Raw genomic sequence first — 24,869 nt, 5'->3', positions numbered from 1 at the left:
GTGAAACCCCTGGGTCATGAAGTTTACAATTTTGGTAAAGCACCTTAAGACCCTTCCATCTATGAAGAGTGTTTGATTCCAGCATATCTGAGAGTAGAGAAGAAGATTTTTGAAGTTTTAGTCAATTTGACCCTTTTTGGCCCCGCCCCTCAGGCCCCTAGGGGGTGGGGACCATATAATTTACAATTTTGGTTGACCTTTAGCCATAGAAGCTGTCTGCCAAATTTCATAGAATTTGGTTTGTGGGTTTTGGAGAAGAAGTTGAAAATGTGAATTGTTTACGGACGCACGACGCACGACGGACGACGGACGACGCACGACGGACGACGCACGACGCACGACGACGGACAAAAGGGGATTAGAATAGGTCACTTGAGACTTTGTCTCAGGTGACCTAAAAAGGTAATTTTGGATGATGCTATGCCACTCAGCAACCCAGTTGGACAACACCACGATGCATCCTTTCACAGAGAGGTGTATCAAACACCATTGATGCTATTTCTGAGACAATACCTCCAAGAGGTATGTTTCCTCCTCTTCATTAACTATAGACTCTTATCACTCTATCAACCCTCTTTATATTGTTCTGAAATCAGTTTTAATACTCTTCCATTCAATATCCTGTACATTGTATTTGCCTTTAAATACATTTTTCAAATTTTCAAATCACGTAATAGCCCAAACAATTTAATTTCGATAATAATAAAATCTTAAAATTGTGAGTAAATGATTTTGATACACAAAAATCTTAAAATTTTAATTTAATAAATACTTATGTAATGTCAAGTCATGTGCGCTTATACTATTCAGACAAAATATAAATTCAAATAAATCTTTTATAGGATTTTGAGATTTAATCCTGAGTTAATTGTGACTAAGGAGGGAAGCATTTTGGCACCAAGGACTGTGTGGCTTTACACGAGGTTAGCGTCCTTCGCCATGCTGTAGAAGGCCGAGGATTTGTCCTTTAGTAAATTATCTGGGCTGTCAAACTCCTTGATGAGTCCTTGATCTAAGAGCATGACCCTGGAAAATAGAAGTACATCATTAATGATACATAGAATTATCTGTACTCCAGGGATGTTAACAATATCAGTAAACAAATCCCCATGTATGGCCTACAAACTACACAACTGTGAAATTTACTTTTCTTGTGATACCATTTGTTTTCTGCCTCTAAGGATGATTTTGCTTTTCTGGAGTTCCATGTTATTACCCCGATAAAACAAAAGGACTAATTGGGTTGTTTGTATTTTTGTCTGATCATGTATATCAAATATTGCATTACCTTATTCAACCTAATGAGCAGAATGTGTGCTTACAAAACACCAAAGGGGTGCACTTAGTAAAACAATGTACAGAGAGTAGGTCATATGTGAAAAAAAAAAGTTTTTGTTTACATACTTCTCAACATTGGATAATTCCCTATTTAATAGCTATTTAGTATTCGAAAGAATCTCGTATCCAATGTCTGATCTTACTTAACTGCACAGTACAATTGTAGTAGGAGTGGGAAAATGCACGGCCTGACCGGGGTTCCAACCCGGGACCTCCGAACACTAGCCGGATGCTCTACCTATTGAGTTACCTGGTCGCCGATGATCGACGGTCCAGTTCGGCTACACTATCACACATATGAGCGGACTATGCGACCGAGGTGGTTTTGGTGCATAATACAATTTTCCGGATGACTTACTTGTCATAGTCCATTATGGTGTTGAGTCTGTGAGCTATGGTCAGAATGGTACAGTCCTTAAACTCCGTCCTGATTGTGTTCTGTATCAGATCATCTGTTTCCATGTCAACCGCCGCCGTAGCTTCGTCCAGGATGAGAATCTTGGTCTTCCTCAGAAGTGTCCTGGCCAGGCACACCAACTGTCGCTGTCCAACACTGGAATATATAACAAATATGAACTGAATGGCTTTGATCATAAGTGGTGTCTTTTACATCAATTGGTTTTAATATTTTACATATTACCAAATCATATTTTTGTTTATATGAAATATATTTATCATGAAAGTTGTCTTTTACATAATATTTGTAAATACTTGCACCAAAATTAAATTGTCAAAATCCAAGAAGACTGCCTGTTGGCCATTTTTGATTTTCTGATCGGTGCATCACTTTGATGGAATGATTGAGGATAATAGTTGCCATTCTAAGTTGTTTGTCCAAATGGTTTGAAGTAAAGTCATTTGCTAATAGTCATTTCATGCTTCCAACAAAGCAAGCTATATTTCAACATTTCGCAAACTCAATTTTATTGTCACCTAATTATTTTCATTTTGTAAAACTTCCTATGATTCTTTGCATTTTGCAAAATCATCCAATTAAATTAAAGGTAATTTCAGTGCATCAATAAATTATCAAAAGAAAACATCATTTTTACCTCAAGTTTTCTCCTCCTTCTCCACATTCATGCAGCAGACCGTCGGGAAGATCTGACACAAATTTCTTTAAGTGAGCATGCTCAATGGCCCTCCACAGCTGTTCATCAGTGTATATATCGAAGGGGTCAAGGTTCATTCTCAGGGTACCAGAAAACAACACAGGGTCCTACAAGACAAAGTATTAGAATATTTTTGTCTGATATTTTCTTTACATGAACTATAGAGCTAGTTCCCCACTTCTAATTTTCCTAGAGTGGTGAAATATGACCTTTGACCCTTTTACCTTGACCCTTTAACCTAGACCCATAACAATCAAAATTTGATCAGGTGAAGAACACTTATTTATATTTTAAAACAATGATATAAAACATGAAGGAACATTTATTTATATTTAAAAACAATGATATAAAACAATGATATAAAACATGAAGGAAATATGTTAAGAGGTTCATGAGATGATATTTACATTTGCAGCATCACTATATAAACATAGTAAGTTTTGTTTGTGTGTTATAGGACTATGAACTGAAACAAGCACGGTTCATGCTGTTTCTACAGTGGTTGTCCATATGTCTATAACCCCAAACAGAATGGTGTTTAATGCTGAACAAATAAAAAAAAAAACTTTCTGCTATGACACGTACATGAATGACTGAAGTTATAAAGTGGATTATGTTAAACCCTGCTATTTTTGGGTAAACTTATCAAGTATATTCCAGATACAATGTAGACCTACCTGAGGGAGGATGGTCAGTTTTGACCTCCCTGTGGGAGGATGGTCAGTTCTGACCTACCTGAGGGATGATGGGCAGTTTTGATCTACCTGAGGAAGGATGGTCAGTTTTGACCTACCTGAGGGAGAATGGTCAGTTTTGACCTTCCTAAGGGAGGATGGTCAATTTTGACCTACCTAAGGAAGGATGGTCAGTTTTGACCTACCTGAGGGAGGATGGTCAGTTTTGACCTATCTGAGGGAGAATGGTCAGTTTTGACCTACCTAAGGGAGGATGGTCAATTTTGACCTACCTAAGGAAGGATGGTCAGTTTTGACCTACCTGAGGGAGAATGGTCAGTTTTGACCTTCCTAAGGGAGGATGGTCAATTTTGACCTACCTAAGGAAGGATGGTCAGTTTTGACCTACCTGAGGGAGGATGGTCAGTTTTGACCTATCTGAGGGAGAATGGTCAGTTTTGACCTACCTAAGGGAGGATGGTCAATTTTGACCTACCTAAGGAAGGATGGTCAGTTTTGACCTACCTGAGGGAGGATGGTCAGTTTTGACCTCCCTGAGGGAGGATGGTCAGTTTTGACCTACCTGAGGGAGGATGGTCAATTTTGACGTACCTGAGGGAGGATGATCAATTTTGACCTACCTGAGGGAGGATGGTCAGTTTTGATCTACCTAAGGGAGAATGGTCAGTTTTGACCTACCTGAGGGAGGATGATCGATTTTGACCTACCTAAGGGAGGATGGTCAATTTGGACTTACCTGAGGGAGGATGGTCAGTTTTGACCGGAGATCATGGAGTCCCATATCAGCAATACTCTGACCATCGATGACGATACTTCCACCAGCGGGTTCAATCAGGCGGAACAAAGCTACTGTCAGCGATGACTTTCCGGCACCGGTACGACCCACAATTCCAACCTATCACCAATGAAAATCAATAACATAATCATAAGTAAGGATCCATCTCTTATCATCAATGACTATTACTCAAGTAGAATTCTATTACATCAACATCGTTATTTATCCAAAAATAGGCCCTCTTCATCAATTTTGCAGAATCATCAACTTTAAAACAGTAAAGCTAAAAGTGGTTCACAAAAAAGCTCCAAAAAATATTGAACTTTTACACTAGGAGAGGGGGCTTATTCGTGGATAAGTTTGCTACTGAACTTTTACTCTCAGGGAGTGGGCTTATTTGTGGATAAGTTTGCTACTGAACTTTTACTCTCAGGGAGGGGGCTTATTTGCGGATAAGGTCGCTATTGAGCTTTTACACTACATGTAGGAGAGGGGCTTATTTGTGGATAAATACAGTTTATTATGGGTGTGGGCTTATTTGAGAGAGGTTTAGTTGAAGATAAATATGGTTTACACTATGGGTTTGGGCTTATTTGAGGGTAAATGCTGTTTACACTTAGTCTAGTGAAGGGGCTTATTGATTTAGTAATTTTGAGACATCATTCCCTTTTTATCGGTTGTTATTTTGCATTGTTATGAGTCTGGTATCAAGTATCTGTACACTGAACCAAACATGTGCCTTACTGAAAATGAACATATTTCAGCAATTTTCCTGTTTCTAGAAAGCCTACCTCTAAATTATGATTGAGCTAATAAAAGTTTCTAAAGTTGTTTTCTATCATGGCAATTATTATTAATGTGCTAATTCATCATTTTACCAATCTGTTTAAGTACTCCCACAACCAAATCAGACGATCAGCTGATGTTTCACCTGAACTAAGTCCCAAACAACTAAATCAGCCGATCAGCTGATGTTTCACCTGAACCAAGTCCCTAACGACTAAATCAGCCAATCAGCTGCTGTTTCACCTTAACCAAATCACTAACGACTTTATCAGCCAATCAGCTGCTGTTTCACCTGAGCCAAGTCCATAACGACTAAATCAGCCAATCAGCTGCTGTTTCATCTTAACCAAGTCCCTAATGACTTTATCAGTCGATCAGCTGCAGTTTCACCTGAGCCAAGTCCCTAACGACTAAATCAGCTGATCATGATCAGCTGCTGTTTCACCTGAGCCAAGTCCCTAATGACTAAATCAGCCAATCAGCTGCTGTTTCACCTGAGCCAAGTCCCTAATGACTAAATCAGCCGATCAGCTGCTGTTCCACCTGAGCCAAGTCCCTAAAGACTAAATCAGCCAATCAGCTGCTGAGGTTTGTAGCTATTTGGTTTAGTAATCAACATATGGAAAAGGTACTTCCTATATACAAGAGTAAAGATTAATGTCTTCAGACTTGAAAAACAAAAATGTACACTACTACTGAAAATAGAATGATGTAGGACTACAGGTGAAATAAGCCAGGAATTTCCCAGGTGGGGGTTCCCCTGTCCACTGTAAATGTTCTGTTACTGTCTTAGTACCTGTGTATGTGCTCCTATTTACCATAAACCTATACAATAACATAATTATCAGGTAACGAAAACTTCAAACTTTAATTTGATATTAATTTCACATCATTTGAACTTCAAATAAGTGAATGAGGGAATGGAGTCTCTTACTAATAACATATCGTAAAATATTTAGTTGTGCAAGTCCTTAATTTTGGTTATACGCTAAAATTTGAGACGGCCAATATAGGTATATTTACATTATCTAGATGGGCATGCTATAGACTTACCTTTTCTCCCCCCTGTATCTCACAGTTCACTCCCCTTAGCACAAGGTCAAGCCCATCTCGGTACCTTGTCTTGTAGTCATTGAATTTAACGTGACCTTTCTGGGGCCAATCGTGTGGAGGTCGTCTAAAGGGCAGCACCCAGGCTGCCTCTGTCTGTATTTCAGCGTATTCCTGGACACGTTCCACAGATACGATGTTCGTTTCCAAGTTGCTACCTTGCTGTACCAATAGGTTTAGGGCTGATGTGATCTAAAATGAAATTATGTAGATAATTTTAAACACGGTATGACTTCCTCTCCCGGGAAGGAATGACAGCGAAATCTCATTCCTCAGGTAAAGATTCTTGAATATCCAACACTTACCATGAAGCATTAAGCCTTGGGGTAAATAATTATCAATTATTGACCTTTGGTGAGGTGAATATGGTGTTATACTGACCCAGTAGAATAGAATATTCCCACACCATACTAACTGAATCAAAATCCTTAATTTTCATTTTTGATATTTAACTTGATGGAATTGCATCACAGTTAAACTCGCTTGTAGTGAACACGCTTGAATCGTTGCACCATTTCATAAGCTCATAGGTGCTTCAAACCAGGTGAGCTAAATATTACATTTTTCTATAATCAAGGGGCCATAACTCCACCAAATAACGTCCGTGAAAATTTGTGATCAAACTGGGCCATTTCGGCATTTAATGTTGTTACCAAGTTTAAAGAAAATCTGATATTATTTCTTGCTGTTATTGCACGGAAACAAAGTGTGACAGACAGACGGACGGACGGATGACTCCAAATCAATACCCTCCATTTCGGTGAAAGCGGGAGATAATAAAAAAAATATCATCAATTGTAGAACATATATAAATATAGGACGTATTAAATAGGATATATGGTTTCTTACTGACGGCGTATTAAATATGACGTATGGTTTCTTACTGATGGGGCGTATTAAATATGACATATGGTTTCTAACCGAGAGGGCATATTAAATATGACGCATGGTTTCTTACTGATCGGGCGTATTAAATATGACATATGGTTTCTTACTGACAGGGCGTATTAAATATGACATATGGTTCCTTACTGACAGGGCGTATTAAATATGATGTATGGTTCCTTACTGATCGGGCGTATTAAATATGATGTATGGTTCCTTACTGACAGGGCGTATTAAATATGATGTATGGTTCCTTACTGACAGGGCGTATTAAATATGACGTATGGTTCCTTACTGACAGGGCGTATTAAATATGACATATGGTTTCTTACTGACAGGGCGTATTAAATATGACATATGGTTTCTTACTGAGAGGGCATATTAAATATGACATATGGTTCCTTACTGACAGGGCGTATTAAATATGACATATGGTTTCTAACTGAGAGGGCATATTAAATATGACATATGGTTCCTTACTGACAGGGCGTATTAAATATGACATATGGTTCCTTATTGATAGGGCGTATTAAATATGACGTAATATACTAAGGTTCCTTACTGATCGTGCGTATTAAATATGACATATGGTTCCTTATTGACAGGGCGTATTAAATATGACATGTGGTTTCTTACTGATCGGGCGTATTAAATATGATGTATGGTTTCTTACTGACAGGGCGTATTAAATATGACATATGGTTTCTTACTGATCGGGCGTATTAAATATGATGTATGGTTTCTAACTGATACTGACACTGATGGGGCGTATTAAATATGACATATGGTTTCTTACTGATAGGACATATTAAATATGACGTAATATACTAAGGTTCCTTACTGATCGGGCGTATTAAATATGACATATGGTTCCTTACTGACAGGGCGTATTAAATATGACATATGGTTTCTAACTGAGAGGGCATATTAAATATGACATATGGTTCCTTACTGACAGGGCGTATTAAATATGACATATGGTTCCTTATTGATAGGGCGTATTAAATATGACGTAATATACTAAGGTTCCTTACTGATCGGGCGTATTAAATATGACATATGGTTCCTTATTGACAGGGCGTATTAAATATGACATATGGTTTCTTACTGATCGGGCGTATTAAATATGATGTATGGTTTCTTACTGACAGGGCGTATTAAATATGACATATGGTTTCTTACTGATCGGGCGTATTAAATATGATGTATGGTTTCTAACTGATACTGACACTGATGGGGCGTATTAAATATGACATATGGTTTCTTACTGATAGGACATATTAAATATGACGTAATATACTAAGGTTCCTTACTGATCGGGCGTATTAAATATGACATATGGTTCCTTATTGACAGGGCGTATTAAATATGACATATGGTTTCTTACTGATCGGGCGTATTAAATATGACATATGGTTCCTTACTGACAGGGCGTATTAAATATGATGTATGGTTTCTTACTGACAGGGCGTATTAAATATGACATATGGTTTCTTACTGATCGGGCGTATTAAATATGATGTATGGTTTCTTACTGATGGGGCGTATTAAATATGATGTATGGTTTCTTACTGATAGGGCGTATTAAATATGACGTATGGTTCCTTACTGACAGGGCGTATTAAATATGACATATGGTTCCTTACTGACAGGGCGTATTAAATATGACATATGGTTTCTTACTGATCGGGCGTATTAAATATGATGTATGGTTCCTTACTGACAGGGCGTATTAAATATGACATATGGTTCCTTACCGACAGGGCGTATTAAATATGACATATGGTTCCTTATTGATAGGGCATATTAAATATGACATATGGTTTCTTACTGATCGGGCGTATTAAATATGATGTATGGTTCCTTACTGACAGGGCGTATTAAATATGACATATGGTTCCTTACTGACAGGGCGTATTAAATATGACATATGGTTTCTTACTGATCGGGCGTATTAAATATGACGTATGGTTCCTTACTGACAGGGCGTATTAAATATGACGTATGGTTCCTTATTGATAGGGCGTATTTAATATGACGTATGGTTCCTTACTGACAAGGCGTATTAAATTAACGTATGGTTTCTTACTGAGAGGGCGTATTAAATTAACGTATGGTTTCTTACTGATAGGGCGTATTAAATATGATGTATGATTCTAACTGATACTGACAGTGACAGGGCATATTAAATATGACGTATGGTTCCTTACTGATAGGGCGTATGAAACAGAGAGACCGACTGTGCCACTACTGACGTCATTGGAAAGAACTGCAAACAGGGCCGCAGCAAACACAATCAGATTTCCTACAAACTCCAGTCGAGTTCCGAGCCACCTACACAAAAACAGGAAATAATTTATGATTATATTATCAGCACCTACTATTGATAATAATAAAAGGTTTTATTTCAGGTTGATAACACTTTGAGACAAAAACTCTTCTAACAAGTAGTCAACAGTAAAATGTAAAAATATAAACACCATGTATTACAAAAATTATACCATCACAGACAGATTTTAGTGAGCTTATCAAAATTATCTTGTCCATTAAACAAAAGTAGTGTATTCATAAAGCTGTACACAGCTCGGCCTCGATATTCTAACGTTCAGTTCCAAGAGTATCCTTCTTAATCCTAAGTAATATAAATGTAATCAGGCCCAGATCCTGCTTATTCTTTGTGAATATAATATTACAACAATAGAATTTATTTGTCCAAATTAATAACTTAATTTGTGCTTCTAATACATGTACTGTAAACACATATTTTAGTGATAATCATATTTAGCGATTTTCGGGCTGGAAGAATTCGCTAAAATTCAATTGCGCTAATGTTAGTTTACTTACAATATTTATATCGCAAGCATAAGTAAGTGTGTTAATTTATCACTCCGCTAATCCCTTTTGATTAGTTTTTGCGCTAAAATTTCAGCACGCCAACATAAGGTTTACAGTTTTAGGTCTATATTTGACCAACTATACGACCTGCGATATAGAAGCTAGATCTGATATGATTGGTTATGTTAAATGGAAATTATCAAACAAGTCTATAATAATTTGATATGTCACAGACCTTTAGATGAGTGGCATTAAAATCATTCAACACATTTAAAAAATTCCTTTTTACAAAGCCAAGAGTATAAGATTCTGTTTATCAGATAAGTGATATTAGAGTACAGATCTACTTCAGACTTACCTATTAGAGGCTATCCTTGCAAAGAAATACAGAATGTTTTTATCGACCCGCTGAACAGATGTTTCTATAAATCTGTCCTGTTGTCCATAAGCCCGGATGGTAGGTGCTCCGGCGATCGTCTCGCTGAAGTGAGTGTAGATGGGAGAGCGCGTAGTAGACTCAATCCTCTGCAGTTGCCGTGATGTAGGGACATAAAAACGCTGGAAAACACAGGACAGTATAATTTTAAGATATGTTTGTTTGCTTTATCGTCCAGCCAGGTCAATACATTCTAATGCGGGTCCTCCTTGTAGTAGTTGGTGACTACCTCACTGAACAATATATGGAAGGCCTGTTGCATGTCATTCAGAGCAATTAGGGTAAATTGTCTTGCCCAAGGACACAATCAGGACAGCACAGACTGGTTTGTTTCTCAGCTTTCCGAGAAGCTTACCAAGGGGGTGTCATACCTCGCACCTTCACCTGAGGTTACATGGCTGGCACTCTGACTGAATAATTTTGAGACATAGAACTAAAACAAGACAACACATGTAAGGTATAGTTTCAACTTAAAACATTGAAAGAGTCTGCTTTCTTTTTTATTTAATACCTCTGTGTGAAATAATTTAACAACAGCTTTTGAATGTGTTGCTAGCATAAGAAATTAAAATTATTTCATTATTTATAATTATTAGGATACAAAAAGATTCCTAAAATATCCGGAATGCCTGGATATGTGAATATTTTATGACGCGGTAAAACTTTAATTAACTCACCTGTGACAGGTAATAAACAATGAACAGTGGTATGATAACACTAAGGAAGATCGGTGTACTGTACGTAATTATCACAAAGGTGGCCAGAGTTCCAATCGATTGTTGTATGAAGAATCTTATTGTTCCTGGTAGAATGCTGTCTATTGTTTCAATGTCACGGGAAAATCTGTTCACTACACGTCCAATCGGAGTCGTATCAAAGAAGGACATTGGTCCTTTCATAACAGTTTCCAGCATTCCGAGGTGGAGCTTTCCTGCGGCTTTCACCTGACAAAGTGAAGCTAGTAAGGAGTATCCCATGATCATGAATGCTGTGAAAAAAAAATTATACAATGCATATATCGGTATATTAATGCATCGGATAATGTCTATAGACATATATTAATCTTGTTAACATAATTTTTTATTTAGTTAAGTCTACAACAATGTAAGTCATACATTTTTTTCATTGTACATGCAGAATACGAAGTCACTTGAGGGACGATAAAAGTTTTTGTTATAAATAGTAACATGGACACCGTCCTTGACCTTGGCACCCTGAAACTGTTGTAGGTATTCTCATACACTGTACATGACCAATATATGAAGTTTGATAAAAATCTATTTGAAAATGAAGTAAATTAATGGACGGAATTTAAGTTCAATTGAGATATAAAGCATAGACATTAATAACCAGCATGTGACTTTATAGGATATTAACCCAATAAGATATATAGGTGAAATGACCTAACAACCGATATACAATGTATAGATATTCCCAGTCACAAAAGGTACTGTGCTGAATTGTAAATGGATTGTCGTACCGTGCTGAATTGTAAATGGATCATTGTACAGTGCTGAATTGTAAATGGATCATTGTACAGTGCTGAATTGTAAATGGATCATTGTACAGTGCTGAATTGTAAATGGATCGTTGTACCGTGCTGAATTGTAAATGGATTGTCGTACAGCGCTGAATTGTAAATGGATTGTCGTACAGTGCTGAATTGTAAATGGATCATTGTACAGTGCTGAATTGTAAATTGATCGTTGTGCAGTGCTGAATTGTAAATGGACAGTCGTACAGTGCTGAATTGTAAATGGATTGTCGTACAGTGTTGAATTGTAAATGGACAGTCGTACAGTGCTGAATTGTAAATGGATTGTCGTACAGTGCTGAATTGTAAATGGATTGTCGTACAGTGTTGAATTGTAAATGGACAGTCGTACAGTGCTGAATTGTAAATGGATTGTCGTACAGTGTTGAATTGTAAATGGACAGTCGTACAGTGCTGAATTGTAAATGGATTGTCGTACAGAGCTGAATTGTAAATGGATTGTCGTACAGTGCTGAATTGTAAATGGATCATTGTACAGTGCTGAATTGTAAATGGATCATCGTACCGTGCCGAATTGTAAATGGATTGTTGTACAGTGCTGAATTGTAAATGGATTGTCGTACCGTGCTGAATTGTAAATGGATTGTCGTACAGTGCTGAATTGTAAATGGACTGCCATAAAGTGCTGAATTGTAAATGGACAGTCGTACAGTGATATACCCTATCATGCCCCCAATATACTCCTCTATTACGAGAGTATTTATATATTCATATACATATATTTACCCGATATGTCACATGATCACATGAGCAATGGCATTTACTATCCAATCAATGACACTTTTGTCAGGAAGGTTTATGGAAATAAGTTTACCTTGTCCGATACCAAATCCTGCGTAACCCCCGAGGTACATGTAGTTCTTGTTCTGATACTCGGTCGTGTTGGCGTTTGTCTGATTCGCGAGATCTTTATCATCCGTCCAAAGACTTAACCAAATGTTGGCACCCACACTTGCACCCTGATAAATGAGGAATATAGTGAAAATGAACAAACTGGCAACAAGTCCGATAGCACGGGCATATTTCATGAATATCTTGCGCTTGACGGCTCCCTCTTCTTTCTTTTCCTCCTGAATAAGAACATCTTTTTCTCTGGTATTTTTCACCGTTTTTTTCTCACATTTTGCATCCACTGCGGTCGAGATTGACCTTGCCAGCTTCGGTTTACTCTCAGATGTTTTCCTGTTAAAAAATTAACATAAAATTAGTAAAAGCTTGAGATCTGTTGATTTCATGTGATTACATGTACAATTTCTTTTTAAATGTCACAACACGAATTTGTTTATTGCATATGAATTGTCTTTTATTTTCTATTTGAAATTTTACCAACATGCAGTTCCTGCTTTTAAGTATACATTCATCTTTTTTTTCAATGTTTGATATCATCTGAAAATTTCTAAAAATATAAAGACACTAAAAATTTCTCATTTTACCAATTTAACTCATCAGTTTTTAATTTCATATTCCTACATTAAATAAACAATTTGACCTCCTGACCTTTTTCTTGACCTGACATGCGACTCATCTCCAGAGGTTGTTCCTGTGTCAGAGGTCACCGACTCCAGCCTCTGAAGGATTTTATTTTTTGCTTCTTGGACTTGAAGGAAAGAAATCAATTACTGAATTCAGTCCCTTAATTTCATGGCCAATCTTACTTTTTTGTATCATTAGCTCATTAGCTTTAGAAACTTCATTTTTTGTAGCTTTTGATAATTTTTTTAATACTGTAATAAAAAATTTGAGATTTTACTCCATTCAGGAATCGTTGTGAATTAATAAGTTCATCAATTGAATCATAAATAGCTATTATGATCCTATTAAGATTGATAAATAAAAGACAAAAAATACTGAATGTTCATTACGTTCAGGGTCCTCTTCCTCAGCTTCATCTTCATTATCCTGCAAGAGGTACGTTTTGAGGAATTGGGCAAAGGCGCCATCATGGTCCAAAAGTTCCTCATAGGACCCCATCTCTGACACGTGTCCGTCTACTAGTACAATAATGGAGTCGACCATCGGTAACCAATGAATGCCGTGTGTCACTAGGAGGCGTGTCTATGGAAATATAATTAATGATAGAAAAATAAGCCTTTTTTATAACATAACCAGCATGTAAGGTTCTGTCATACAGCCATGTTGGAAATATGACGTGTGACTAAATGAGCTTGTGATGATGACAAAAAAAATTTGAAAATTTAAAAACCTACCATTCCAATTCAAATGAGGTACATTTATGTAGTGTTATGGAAAAAGATTTGACTTTTCTATTATTTTCTCATGAAAGTATCTTGTGCAACAAATAGGATCTTGCCTCCATGTCACTGTAAAATGGTATTAATCAAACTCATTAAAACATTGAATTTGTCACTCGTCTAAAAGCTCATGACTTACCAAATCATTGAACTTGTAAAATAAATTTAATGTTACACTGACACTCATACAAGATCCTACTTGTCTAATCAGACATCCTGAGGCACTAGAATACAAACCTGTGTAATCTGACATTTTGAGACACTAGAACATTAACCTGTCTAATATGACATTCTGAGAAACTACAACATTAACCTGTGTAATCTGACATTCTGATACACTACAACATTAACCTGTCTAATCTGACATTCTGATACACTACAACATTAACCTGTCTAATCTGACATTCTGAGACACTACAACATTAACCTGTCTAATTTGACATTCTGAGACACTTGAACATTAACCTGTGTAATCTGATATCCTGAGTCTTAAGAATAAGAACCTGTCTTATCAGACATCTGAAATAATAGCATATTAACCTGTCTAATCTGACCTCCTTAGACAATGGAACATTAACCTGTCTAATTTGACATTCTGAGACATTACACCATTAACCTGTCTAATCTGACATTCTGATACACTACAACATTAACCTGTCTAATCTGACATTCTGATACACTACAACATTAACCTGTCTAATCTGACATTCTGATACACTAGAATATTAACCTGTCTAATCTGACATTCTGATACACTACAACATTAACCTGTCTAATCTGATATCCTGAGTCTTAAGAATAAGAACCTGTCTTATCAGACATCTGAAATAATAGCATATTAACCTGTCTAATCTGACCTCCTTAGACAATGGAACATTAACCTGTCTAATCTGACATTCTTAGACAATGGAACATTAACCTGTCTAATCTGACATTCTGAGACACTACACCATTAACCTGTCTAATCTGACATTCTGATGCACTACAACATTAACCTGTCTTATCTGACATCCTGATACACTGGAACATAGTAACCTGTCTAATCTGACATCCCATGACACTAGATCATTGAACTGTCTAATTATACATCATGTGACACTACAATATTAACCTGTGTAATCTGACATTATGAGACACTATTATGAATCATTCTCTGCCAACTCAGTGAGCATTTCCCCACTGTGTACATGGGTTGATTAAGTAGAGTGTTATATAATAGATCTGTATATAAAGCCCAGCATATCTTGTCTATAAAGAGATCTGGATGGACAACAATGAGGTAGATATTAATTTTTCAAGTTTTACCTTGTTTCGAAGTAATCCTTTATTCCCAACGACTTTCTGGAAAATGTGCTTGCCTACATGAGAATCAACAGCACTGAGGGGGTCATCCAGAAGATATATATCAGCATTGTTGTATACCGCTCTGGCCAGACTAACTCTCTGCTTCTGTCCACCACTCAGATTTATACCCTAGAAATGAAGATCAACAGTTTATACCATAGTGAGGAGGATCAACACAGTTCATACCTAGTGAGGGAGATCAACACAGTTTATATCTAGTGAGGGAGATCAACACTGTTTATATCTAGTGAGGGAGATCAACAGTTTATATCTAGTGAGGGAGATCAACACAGTTTATACCTAGTGAGGGAAATCAACACAGTTTATACCTAGTGAGGGAGATCAACACAGTTTATACCTAGTGAGGGATATCAACATAGTTTATACCTAGTGAGGGAAATCAACACAGTTTATACCTAGTGAGGGAGATCAACACAGTTTATACCTAGTCAGGGAGATCAACACAGTTTATACCTAGTGAGGGAGATCAACAGTTTATACCTAGTGAGGGAGATCAACACAATTTATACCTAGTGAGGGAGATCAACACAGTTTATACCTAGTGAGGGAGATCAACACAGTTTATACCTAGTGAGGGAGATCAACACAGTTAATACCTAGTGAGGGAAATCAACACAGTTTATATCTAGTGAGGGAGATCAACACAGTTTATACCTAGTGAGGGAGATCAACACAGTTTATACCTAGTCAGGGAGATCAACACAGTTTATACTTAGTGAGGGAGATCAACACTGTTTACACCTAGTGAGGGAGATCAACAGTTTATACCTAGTGAGGGAGATCAACACTGTTTATACCTAGTGAGGGAAATCAACACAGTTTATACCTAGTGAGGGAGATCAACACAGTTTATATCTAGTGAGGGAGATCAACAGTTTATACCTAATGAGGGAGATCAACACAGTTTATACTTAGTGAGGGAGATCAACACTGTTTATACCTAGTGAGGGAAATCAACACAGTTTATACCTAGTGAGGGAAATCAACACAGTTTATATCTAGTGAGGGAGATCAACACAGTTTATACCTAGTGAGGGAGATCAACACAGTTTATACCTAGTCAGGGAGATCAACACAGTTTATACTTAGTGAGGGAGATCAACACTGTTTACACCTAGTGAGGGAGATCAACAGTTTATACCTAGTGAGGGAGATCAACACTGTTTATACCTAGTGAGGGAAATCAACAGTTTATACCTAGTGAGGGAGATCAACACAGTTTATATCTAGTGAGGGAGATCAACAGTTTATACCTAATGAGGGAGATCAACACAGTTTATACTTAGTGAGGGAGATCAACACTGTTTATACCTAGTGAGGGAGATCAACACTGTTTATACCTAGTGAGGGAAATCAACACAGTTTATACCTAGTGAGGGAGATCAACACAGTTTATATCTAGTGAGGGAAATCAACAGTTTATACCTAGTGAGGGAGATCAACACAATTTATACCTAGTGAGGGAGATCAACAGTTTATACCTAGAGAGGGAGATCAACACGGTTTATACCAAGAGAGGGAGATCAACACAGTTTATACCTAGTGAGGGAGATCAACACAGTTCATACCTAGTGAGGGAGATCAACACAGTTTATACCTAATGAGGGAGATCAACACAGTTTATACCTAGTCAGGGAGATCAACAGTTTATACTTAGTGAGGAAGATCAACAGTTTATACCTAGTGAGGGAGATCAACAGTTTATACCTAGTGAGGGAAATCAACACAGTTTATACCTAGTGAGGGAGATCAACACAGTTTATACCTAGTGAGGGAGATCAACACAGTTTATACCTAATGAGGGAGATCAACACAGTTTATACCTAGTCAGGGAGATCAACAGTTTATACTTAGTGAGGAAGATCAACAGTTTATACCTAGTGAGGGAGATCAACAGTTTATACCTAGTGAGGGAGATCAACACAGTTTATACCTAGTGAGGGAGATCAACACAGTTTATACCTAGTGAGGGAGATCAACACAGTTTATACCTAATGAGGGAGATCAACACAGTTTATACCTAGTGAGGGAGATCAACACAGTTTATACATAGTGAGGGAGATCAACACAGTTTATATCTAGTGAGGGAGATCAACAAGGTTTATACCTAGTGAGGGAGATCAACACAGTTTATATCTAGTGAGGGAAATCAACAGTTTATACCTAGTGAGGGAGATCAACACAGTTTATACCTAATGAGGGAGATCAATACAGTTTATACCTAGTGAGGGAGATCAACACAGTTTATACCTAGTGAGGGAGATCAACACTGTTTGTACCTAATGAGGGAGATCAACACAGTTTATACCTAGTGAGGGAGATCAACACAGTTTATATCTAGTGAGGGAGATCAACACAGTTTATACCTAGTGAGAGAGATCAACACAGTTTATACCTAGTGAGGGAGATCAACACAGTTTATACCTAGTGAGGGAGATCAACACAGTTTATACCTAGTGAGGGAAATCAACACAGTTTATACCTAGTGAGGGAGATCAACACAGTTTATACCTAGTGAGGGAGATCAACACAGTTTATACCTAGTGAGGGAGATCAACACAGTTTATACCTAGTGAGAGAGATCAACACAGTTTATACCTAGTGAGGGAGATCAACACAGTTTATACCTAGTGAGGAAGATCAACAGTTTATACCTAGTGAGGGAGATCAACACAGTTTATACCTAGTGAGGGAAATCAACACAGTTTATACCTAGTGAGGGGGATCAACACAGTTTATACCTAGTGAGGGAGATCAACACAGTTTATACCTAGTGAGGGAGATCAACACAGTTTATACCTAGTGAGGGAGATCAACACAGTAATGGCAACAAACACTGATATGTATACTTACCCTGAAAATGGAGATAAATATCTCCTATAAATCCGTTATAATTTGACAAATAATGAAAGTTTTTGTGTGCTAGTAATAAACATCTACTCCCCCACCTCCCCCTACTGTACTACCAAATACAATTACTGTTGCTGTAGCATTTCAAACACATAAGTAATTAACCTTCTCTCCGATCTCGGTCATATCGCCAGCCGTGAGGATCTCCAGATCAGGACGAAGGGCACATGCATCAAGAACATCATCGTATGTACACTGGTTCATTTCCGACCCAAAAAGGATGTTGTCCTGTACTGTTGCATTCTGGATCCAGGCCTGCTGAGAGACATACGCTACCGTCCCCTAATACAACAGGAAACATTGTAAGTTTTTTACATGCACTCTCGCATGTCAAGTATATTATATAATTATCATTTGTTATATAACCAATTTTGATTGATTGATTAATCAACTAAATAATTAATTAATTGAACAATTAATTGATTGAAGTGATTAATTAATTGATGGATTGATTGATTGATTAATTATTCATTCATTAATTAACAAGAGGCCCAGAGGGCCTGTATCGCTCACCTGGATTTCATGAGATATGAAACAAGAATGATGATTAAGTATATTTGTCACTGGTATTGCTATGTCAATATATCATAGGCATTGTATATGGGTACGTTAGGATTTGATGTAAAAAAATGCATTAATCCATGAAATAAAATGAACTTTTGGCACAACCCCATAGGGATGCTACCACACAAATGTGAGTGATATCCATTGCTTAGTTTCAGAAAAGAAGTTGTTTAAACCAATTGACCCCTTTTGACCCCGCCTTCTGCACCCCGGGGGGAGTGGGGGTCAGTTCCTTCCTTTATAAAATTTTGAATCCCTTCCCAAAAGGATGCTACCAGGCAAATATGAGCGATATCTCTTGCTTAGTTTCAGAGAAGTTGTTCATATCAATTCAGCCAAATTGACCCCTCTTGGCCCCGCCCCTCAGGCCCCCGGGGGGTCAGCCTCACCATTTGTACAATTTTGAATGCCCACCCAATAGCGATGCTACCAGGAAAATATGAGCAATATCCATTGCTTGGTTTCAAAGAAGAAGTCGTTAATAACAATATAGCCCAATTGACCACATTTGGCCCCGCCCCTCAGGCCCCCGGGGGGTCAGCTCCATCATTTGTACAATTTTTAATCCCCACCTCATAGTGATGCTACCTGGCAAATATGAGCGATATCCATTGCTTGGTTTCAGAGAAGAAGTTGTTTATATAAAGAGAGCCAAATTGACCCCTTTTGGCCCCGCCCCTCAGACCCCATGGGGGGCAGCCCCACCATTTGTACAATTTTGAATCCCCACTCCATAGGGATGCTAACAGGGTAAATATGAGTGATATCCATTGCTTAGTTTCAGAGCAGAAGTCATTTATATATATCAATTCTGTAAAACTGACCCCTTTTGGCCCCGCCCCTCAGACCCCAGGGGGTCAGCCCCGTCATTTGTACAATTTCAAATTCCTACCCTAAGGTGATGCTACCAGTAAAATATGAAAGATATCCATTGTTTGGTTCCAGAGAAGAAGTCAATTATATGAATATAGCCCGATTGACCATATTTGGCCCCGCCCCTCAGGCCCCTTGGGGGGGGGGTCAGTCCCATCATTTGTACAATTTTAAATCCCAACCCCATAGTGATGCTACCAGGCAAATATGAGTGACAGGCATTGCTCGGTTTCAGAGAAGTCGTTTATATCAATATAGCCAAATTGACCACATTCGGCCCCACCCCTCAGGCCTCTGGGGGGTCAGCCCCATCATTTGTACAATTTTGAATCCCCACCCCATAATGATGCTACCAGGCAAATATGAGCGATAGCCATTGCTTGGTTTCAGAGAAGAAGTCGTTTATATCAATATAGCCAGATTGACCACATTTGGCCCCACCCCTCAGGCCCCTGGGGGGTCAGCCCCATCATTTGTACAATTTTGAATCCCCACCCCATAGTGATGCTACCAGGCAAATATGAGTGATAGCCATTGCTTGGTTTCAGAGAAGAAGTCGTTTATATCAATAGCGCAAAAATGACCCCTTTTGGCCCCGCCCCAGAGGCCCCCAGGGGGTCATCCCCATCATTTGTACAATTCTGAGTCCCCTACCCATAGGGATGCTTTTGACCAAATTTGGTCAAATTCTGATGTGTGGTTATGAAGAAGAAGTCAATTGTTGACGGACGGACGGACGGACGGACGACGGACGACGGACGCAACGGTATGGCATAAGCTCACCTTGGTCCTTTGGACCAGGTGAGCTAATAATTCATTCATTCATTGATTCATTCAATGATTGATCTTAAGAATTGCTAATTTTGGTACTGTTACGTATTAAAAGCCTCAAAACCACAGATCAATTTTTCAAAAATCTGTATCAACTGGCCAAATATTTCGATCCTGTTGACGGTCGTTTTAGACAGGTTACACTCTACAATTATCCTTGACATTACACCACACCCAGGCTCTATTGACCTTGACATTACACCACACCCAGGCTCTATTGACCTTGACATTACACCACACCCAGGCTCTATTGACCTTGACATTACACCACACCCAGGCTCTATTGACCTTGACATTACACCACACCCAGGCTCTACTGACCTTGACATTACACCACACCCAGGCTCTATTGACCTTGATATTACACCACACCCAGGCTCTATTGACCTTGACATTTCACCACACCCAGACTCTATTGACCTTGACATTACACCACACCCAGGTTCTACTGACCTTGACATTGACTTGTCCACGGAGCTTCTCCATGTCTCCTAGGATGGATGACACGAGTGAGGATTTTCCAGAACCGACTTGTCCGACCACTGCTATCAACTTACCTTCCCCCACAGAGACATTGATGCTGAAACATAAAAAGGCCTCATCATATTAACTGAAGCAGTATTACCAGAATTTATAATTCTAAGTAAATGTCCAAACACTGACTTGCAGTGACACAAACACCCTCGCCAGTAACCAAGGACAAGAAATCTGTCACCATTTAATCCTCTATCAGGTATGTACCAGTTGTACCGATACAAATCTGTGTACTTATAATGGAACATGGCATATCACAAGAACTGAACCGGTTCACGAGGTTCATTTCCTGAAATGTACCACTCGGATCAAAGATAGGAGAACTGTGATGCCACATTCATCATACTAAAGCACTTTTTGTTAAAAATGAGACCATCATTTTTTTTTCTAATTTGTGAATTGAAATCTACAGTAATTCATTGTTCCAAACAAAACATTAAGAATTTAACTAGAAAATGTCTGTACGACATAAATGCTGCAGTTGCCACTTGACATAGAATTGTACGACGGTTTCGTTGATGAAACAGAAGACCCTTACATCTGGTCTCCAACACCTTGTACTTTTACTTTTTCAGGAGTATCAAGGCACGTCTATATTTTTGTTTATATTTTCATGTTATCGATTTAAGCTATAATTAAGGTCGTGTTATTTTGTCTGTATTCTCTGCTGTTCTGAGCACCAGCCTTTACTGGGTTTAGATAATTGAGCATTCAGGGCATGATGTTCTGGGGCAAGGTGAACTCTCTAAAGGTTTGACAAATCTAGCATACCTGTGTAAATGTACATAAAGTTTACAATGTACTTACCCCTTCAGGGCTGGTGCCAAATTCTCATCCCAACTGAAAGTTCCATCTTTGATTGTGATTGCAGCAGAATCTAAAATAACAAATACATACTTTACGCTATTTAACCCCTCTCTATCTGGCATCTCTTTTAAAATTTAATTAAAGTAAACAAGTAATAAACTGCATCCCAAAAAAATGCTAACACTGCCTTTAAAGGAGGTGATGCATGGCGGCCCACGGCCGAATCTTATTTTATGCATGATATTATGATAGACTTTTACCAAATACATGTTATTTTAGACACTAAAACGAAAATTGGCAAATGCTGTATACGCAGCGCCACCTAACATGATTTCTATAAAAAATGTGTACCCATCCTTTTAAATTCAATATATTTCTCGTACAAAAGTACTTGATAAATTTCATATTGCATTGATAGTCTCATGTGATGTTATATTTTATAAAAACATGTGTGTTTAGTATGAGTTTGTATAATGTAAAGTGTAATTACAGCTTTTTTAACAAAATTATCAGTAAAAAATTTACCTTCTTGAAATTTTCTTTTATTTGTTAAGTAGATAAAATGTAATAATCGTTGGAGTACTATCAAATTTTGCTTTTAAAAAACATGTTTGCATATTAATCTTAATACACAACCAAAAAAAATCATCAAAAATTACTAGATAACGAAAGATTTTTGCATACAAAGAAAGGTCATGAAGTAAATTGTATTAAAAAACCAAGGGTTAAAAAGGAGCACCCTGCCTGACACAAGCAGTAAAGTCTGATTGCATTGTTATTTTTGTTGGATTATTCTATAACAATAACATATACATTGTGTTACATACATGTACAGACACAAATCCCAAACGAAATATAATCTTTGGATTCAATATTCTAGTCTAGATAAAGAGAAACCCATTTCTGGTTATTATTGTACTTGTCCTGCTGGTCAAAGAACGGTTGGTATGTGTGCGCATACGGCAAGTGTGCTTTTTTATTTAGGAACTAGGAATCAGAACAAAAAGCCATTACAACAACGGAATTTTATGTCACTGATGATGTAAATCTCATAATAGACTACACGAAGCTACATGGTGTGGTTACAATCATAATTAGATAAGCCCACAACATGATCAGTAAAACGTTTGTCATAAAATAATGTTTAATCAAACGTTTTGATGCACCTTTTGTAGCATTTGCCTCTATTTTTCAGTACTTTCGGTACTTTGATATGTTGTCCAAAATTTGGGGTGTATGCATTTAACATAATAAAATCTTGGCATATCCAGTAATTCACAAAATAAATTTGTTTCATTAAATGTTTATGAATATCCATACATTATTTCTAACCGGAAATTTTGATAGTACTCCATTAATAACTTTGTGGTATTAGACTTTAAATGAATTAAAAGTTAAAAACAATGATTTTCACAAAGAAGACATCAAATTAGGCTGAAATTTAATTTTAGTGTCACGGAGCGTGATGATTCATATACAAAATTAAACCTTAAACAAATGGGGTGAATTTGTTTCATAAATAGGAAATAAAAATGTGTTCTATAATAATTAGTGGTCAAAACATTAGCTTCTTATGCAGTTTGATGGGGAAATAATGAAATCACCAAAAAAAGAATATATACATTGAGGAATGGAAATTAATTCCTCCCACATAATCGGGGATATTATGCTTTTGACAAAAATATGTTTCCGGGAAAAAAATCGCCGTGGGCCGATTTAGCCCTCCTATGCACCACCTCCTTTGGTTTGCAACAATCAGTATTAAAAACTACCATCTCAGGACACTTATGATGTTCTCATTTGTTGGTGTTATATACAATGTATTTCTGAACCTTAGATACCATTTGATGTATGACAAGCAGAAAATATACTATCGTTGGTGTAGCATTGTACTGGGACATTTTATGTTTTTGAACTGTTTTAACTAGAAAATGTATTCCATTCTTGAACAGTTATTGAACATTTTCAAGAACAGTTTCAGAAGATATCTGTTCTAAAAATGTTCTTAATATGTTCTTCAGAACGTTTTAAGGACAGACCAAGAATATTTTCACAGGTGATCATATACAACATAATTATTCATATTTGGATGCACAGTGGTTTAGTGGTAGAATGCAGGGATACATGTCTCTACAGGGTCTCTAGATCGAGTCAGGGATAGGCACCGTGTTGTATTCTTGATACTTTATATTCCATATGTAAGAACTTCACTTTGTCATAGTTCCATACTACAATGGTATTTATAACGGGCTTACCTGATCTGTTGTGCTGAACATTTTCAGAGTCCAGATCACCGAGCTTCAGAAAATCGGAGATTCTGCCAATGGAAACATTGGCCTGAAAAATAAAATGGAAATCCCTGGGGTCAATGAGGTCAAATAAATTTGTTAATTTTCAATCATCAAAAGTTTCCCCAGAACAGAAATCTCCAAACTACAGTTTATCTTAATTTTAATCTGACAGTGTGTAAAATGTCCTGGCGAAATCTTCTGCACATCTTCAGTATTTGGTGTTTCCCCTCTTTATCAAAACCCAGATTGCCAGAATAGTACAGCCAGCCATGGAAACAAGCATACTAGGTAATGCTAAAGCAATGACATGTCCTCTACAAGCCCTCGCTAAAATAAGTAACATCGACTTTGACCTTGACCTAATAATCCTAAAACTCAAACTTGTCCCAATATATTTTGGTCCTTTATAATAGAGTAAATTTTGATCAAAATCCCTCAAGTAATGAAGCCATTAGTCAAGAGTGCTGACAAACTTTTGTGTTATGCACATACACACTAACAAGATGGACTGAGTATAAAAGTACAGGTTTCATCCATAGGGACTAATAAGCAATGGAAAAATGTATCAAACAATCTTATCTAATAATACTCCCATATCATATATTAAAAGCATTTAATGGATAAAATGAAATGTATGAAAGAAAAAATATTTGAATCTTTATGTCAAGGAATTACCTGCACAATATATGAAACCATCATGGGCAGGAGGTTGATCGGGAAACGTAAAATGTTAAACAGCGACAATGACACAAATGCCTTCCCAGCATCCAGGTAGTGTTGTTCTGATGCCAAAATGTACGTGGAAAATGTCGCCAAGGTCACCTAAGAAAGAAGTGATCACAATAGTAAATTTTTTTTTTTTTTGCAATGTTCTTTTGAAATCCAGTATTGAGAAGTATTTTCATAAATACTTGT

The 24,869-nt window shown here is 37.4% G+C and overlaps 1 protein-coding gene across 1 annotated transcript in view; it reads right to left on the bottom strand.

The window, feature by feature from the left end:
• Positions 1-402: 402 nt before the first annotated feature.
• LOC117340812 (multidrug resistance-associated protein 1-like) overlaps positions 403-24,869 on the bottom strand; it is a 35,789-nt gene continuing 11,322 nt past the window's right edge. Inside the window, exons 13-29 of the mRNA XM_033902590.1 lie at positions 24,630-24,776; positions 23,919-24,000; positions 21,664-21,733; positions 20,776-20,902; positions 18,160-18,336; positions 15,085-15,252; positions 13,390-13,582; positions 13,025-13,124; positions 12,342-12,709; positions 10,650-10,960; positions 9,895-10,094; positions 8,912-9,035; positions 5,760-6,008; positions 3,882-4,040; positions 2,391-2,557; positions 1,697-1,891; positions 403-1,026 (exon numbers count right to left, since the gene is read on the bottom strand). Of these exons, the coding sequence (XP_033758481.1) occupies positions 915-1,026; positions 1,697-1,891; positions 2,391-2,557; positions 3,882-4,040; positions 5,760-6,008; positions 8,912-9,035; positions 9,895-10,094; positions 10,650-10,960; positions 12,342-12,709; positions 13,025-13,124; positions 13,390-13,582; positions 15,085-15,252; positions 18,160-18,336; positions 20,776-20,902; positions 21,664-21,733; positions 23,919-24,000; positions 24,630-24,776 (2,949 nt within the window). The 3' untranslated portion in view covers positions 403-914. The remainder of the gene's footprint in view (positions 1,027-1,696; positions 1,892-2,390; positions 2,558-3,881; positions 4,041-5,759; positions 6,009-8,911; positions 9,036-9,894; positions 10,095-10,649; positions 10,961-12,341; positions 12,710-13,024; positions 13,125-13,389; positions 13,583-15,084; positions 15,253-18,159; positions 18,337-20,775; positions 20,903-21,663; positions 21,734-23,918; positions 24,001-24,629; positions 24,777-24,869) is intronic.

The sequence above is a fragment of the Pecten maximus genome, chromosome 13 (genome assembly GCF_902652985.1).
Source record: "Pecten maximus chromosome 13, xPecMax1.1, whole genome shotgun sequence".
Classification (NCBI taxonomy): Eukaryota; Metazoa; Mollusca; class Bivalvia; order Pectinida; family Pectinidae; genus Pecten; species Pecten maximus.
This window is presented reverse-complemented; position numbering and strand designations above follow the sequence as displayed.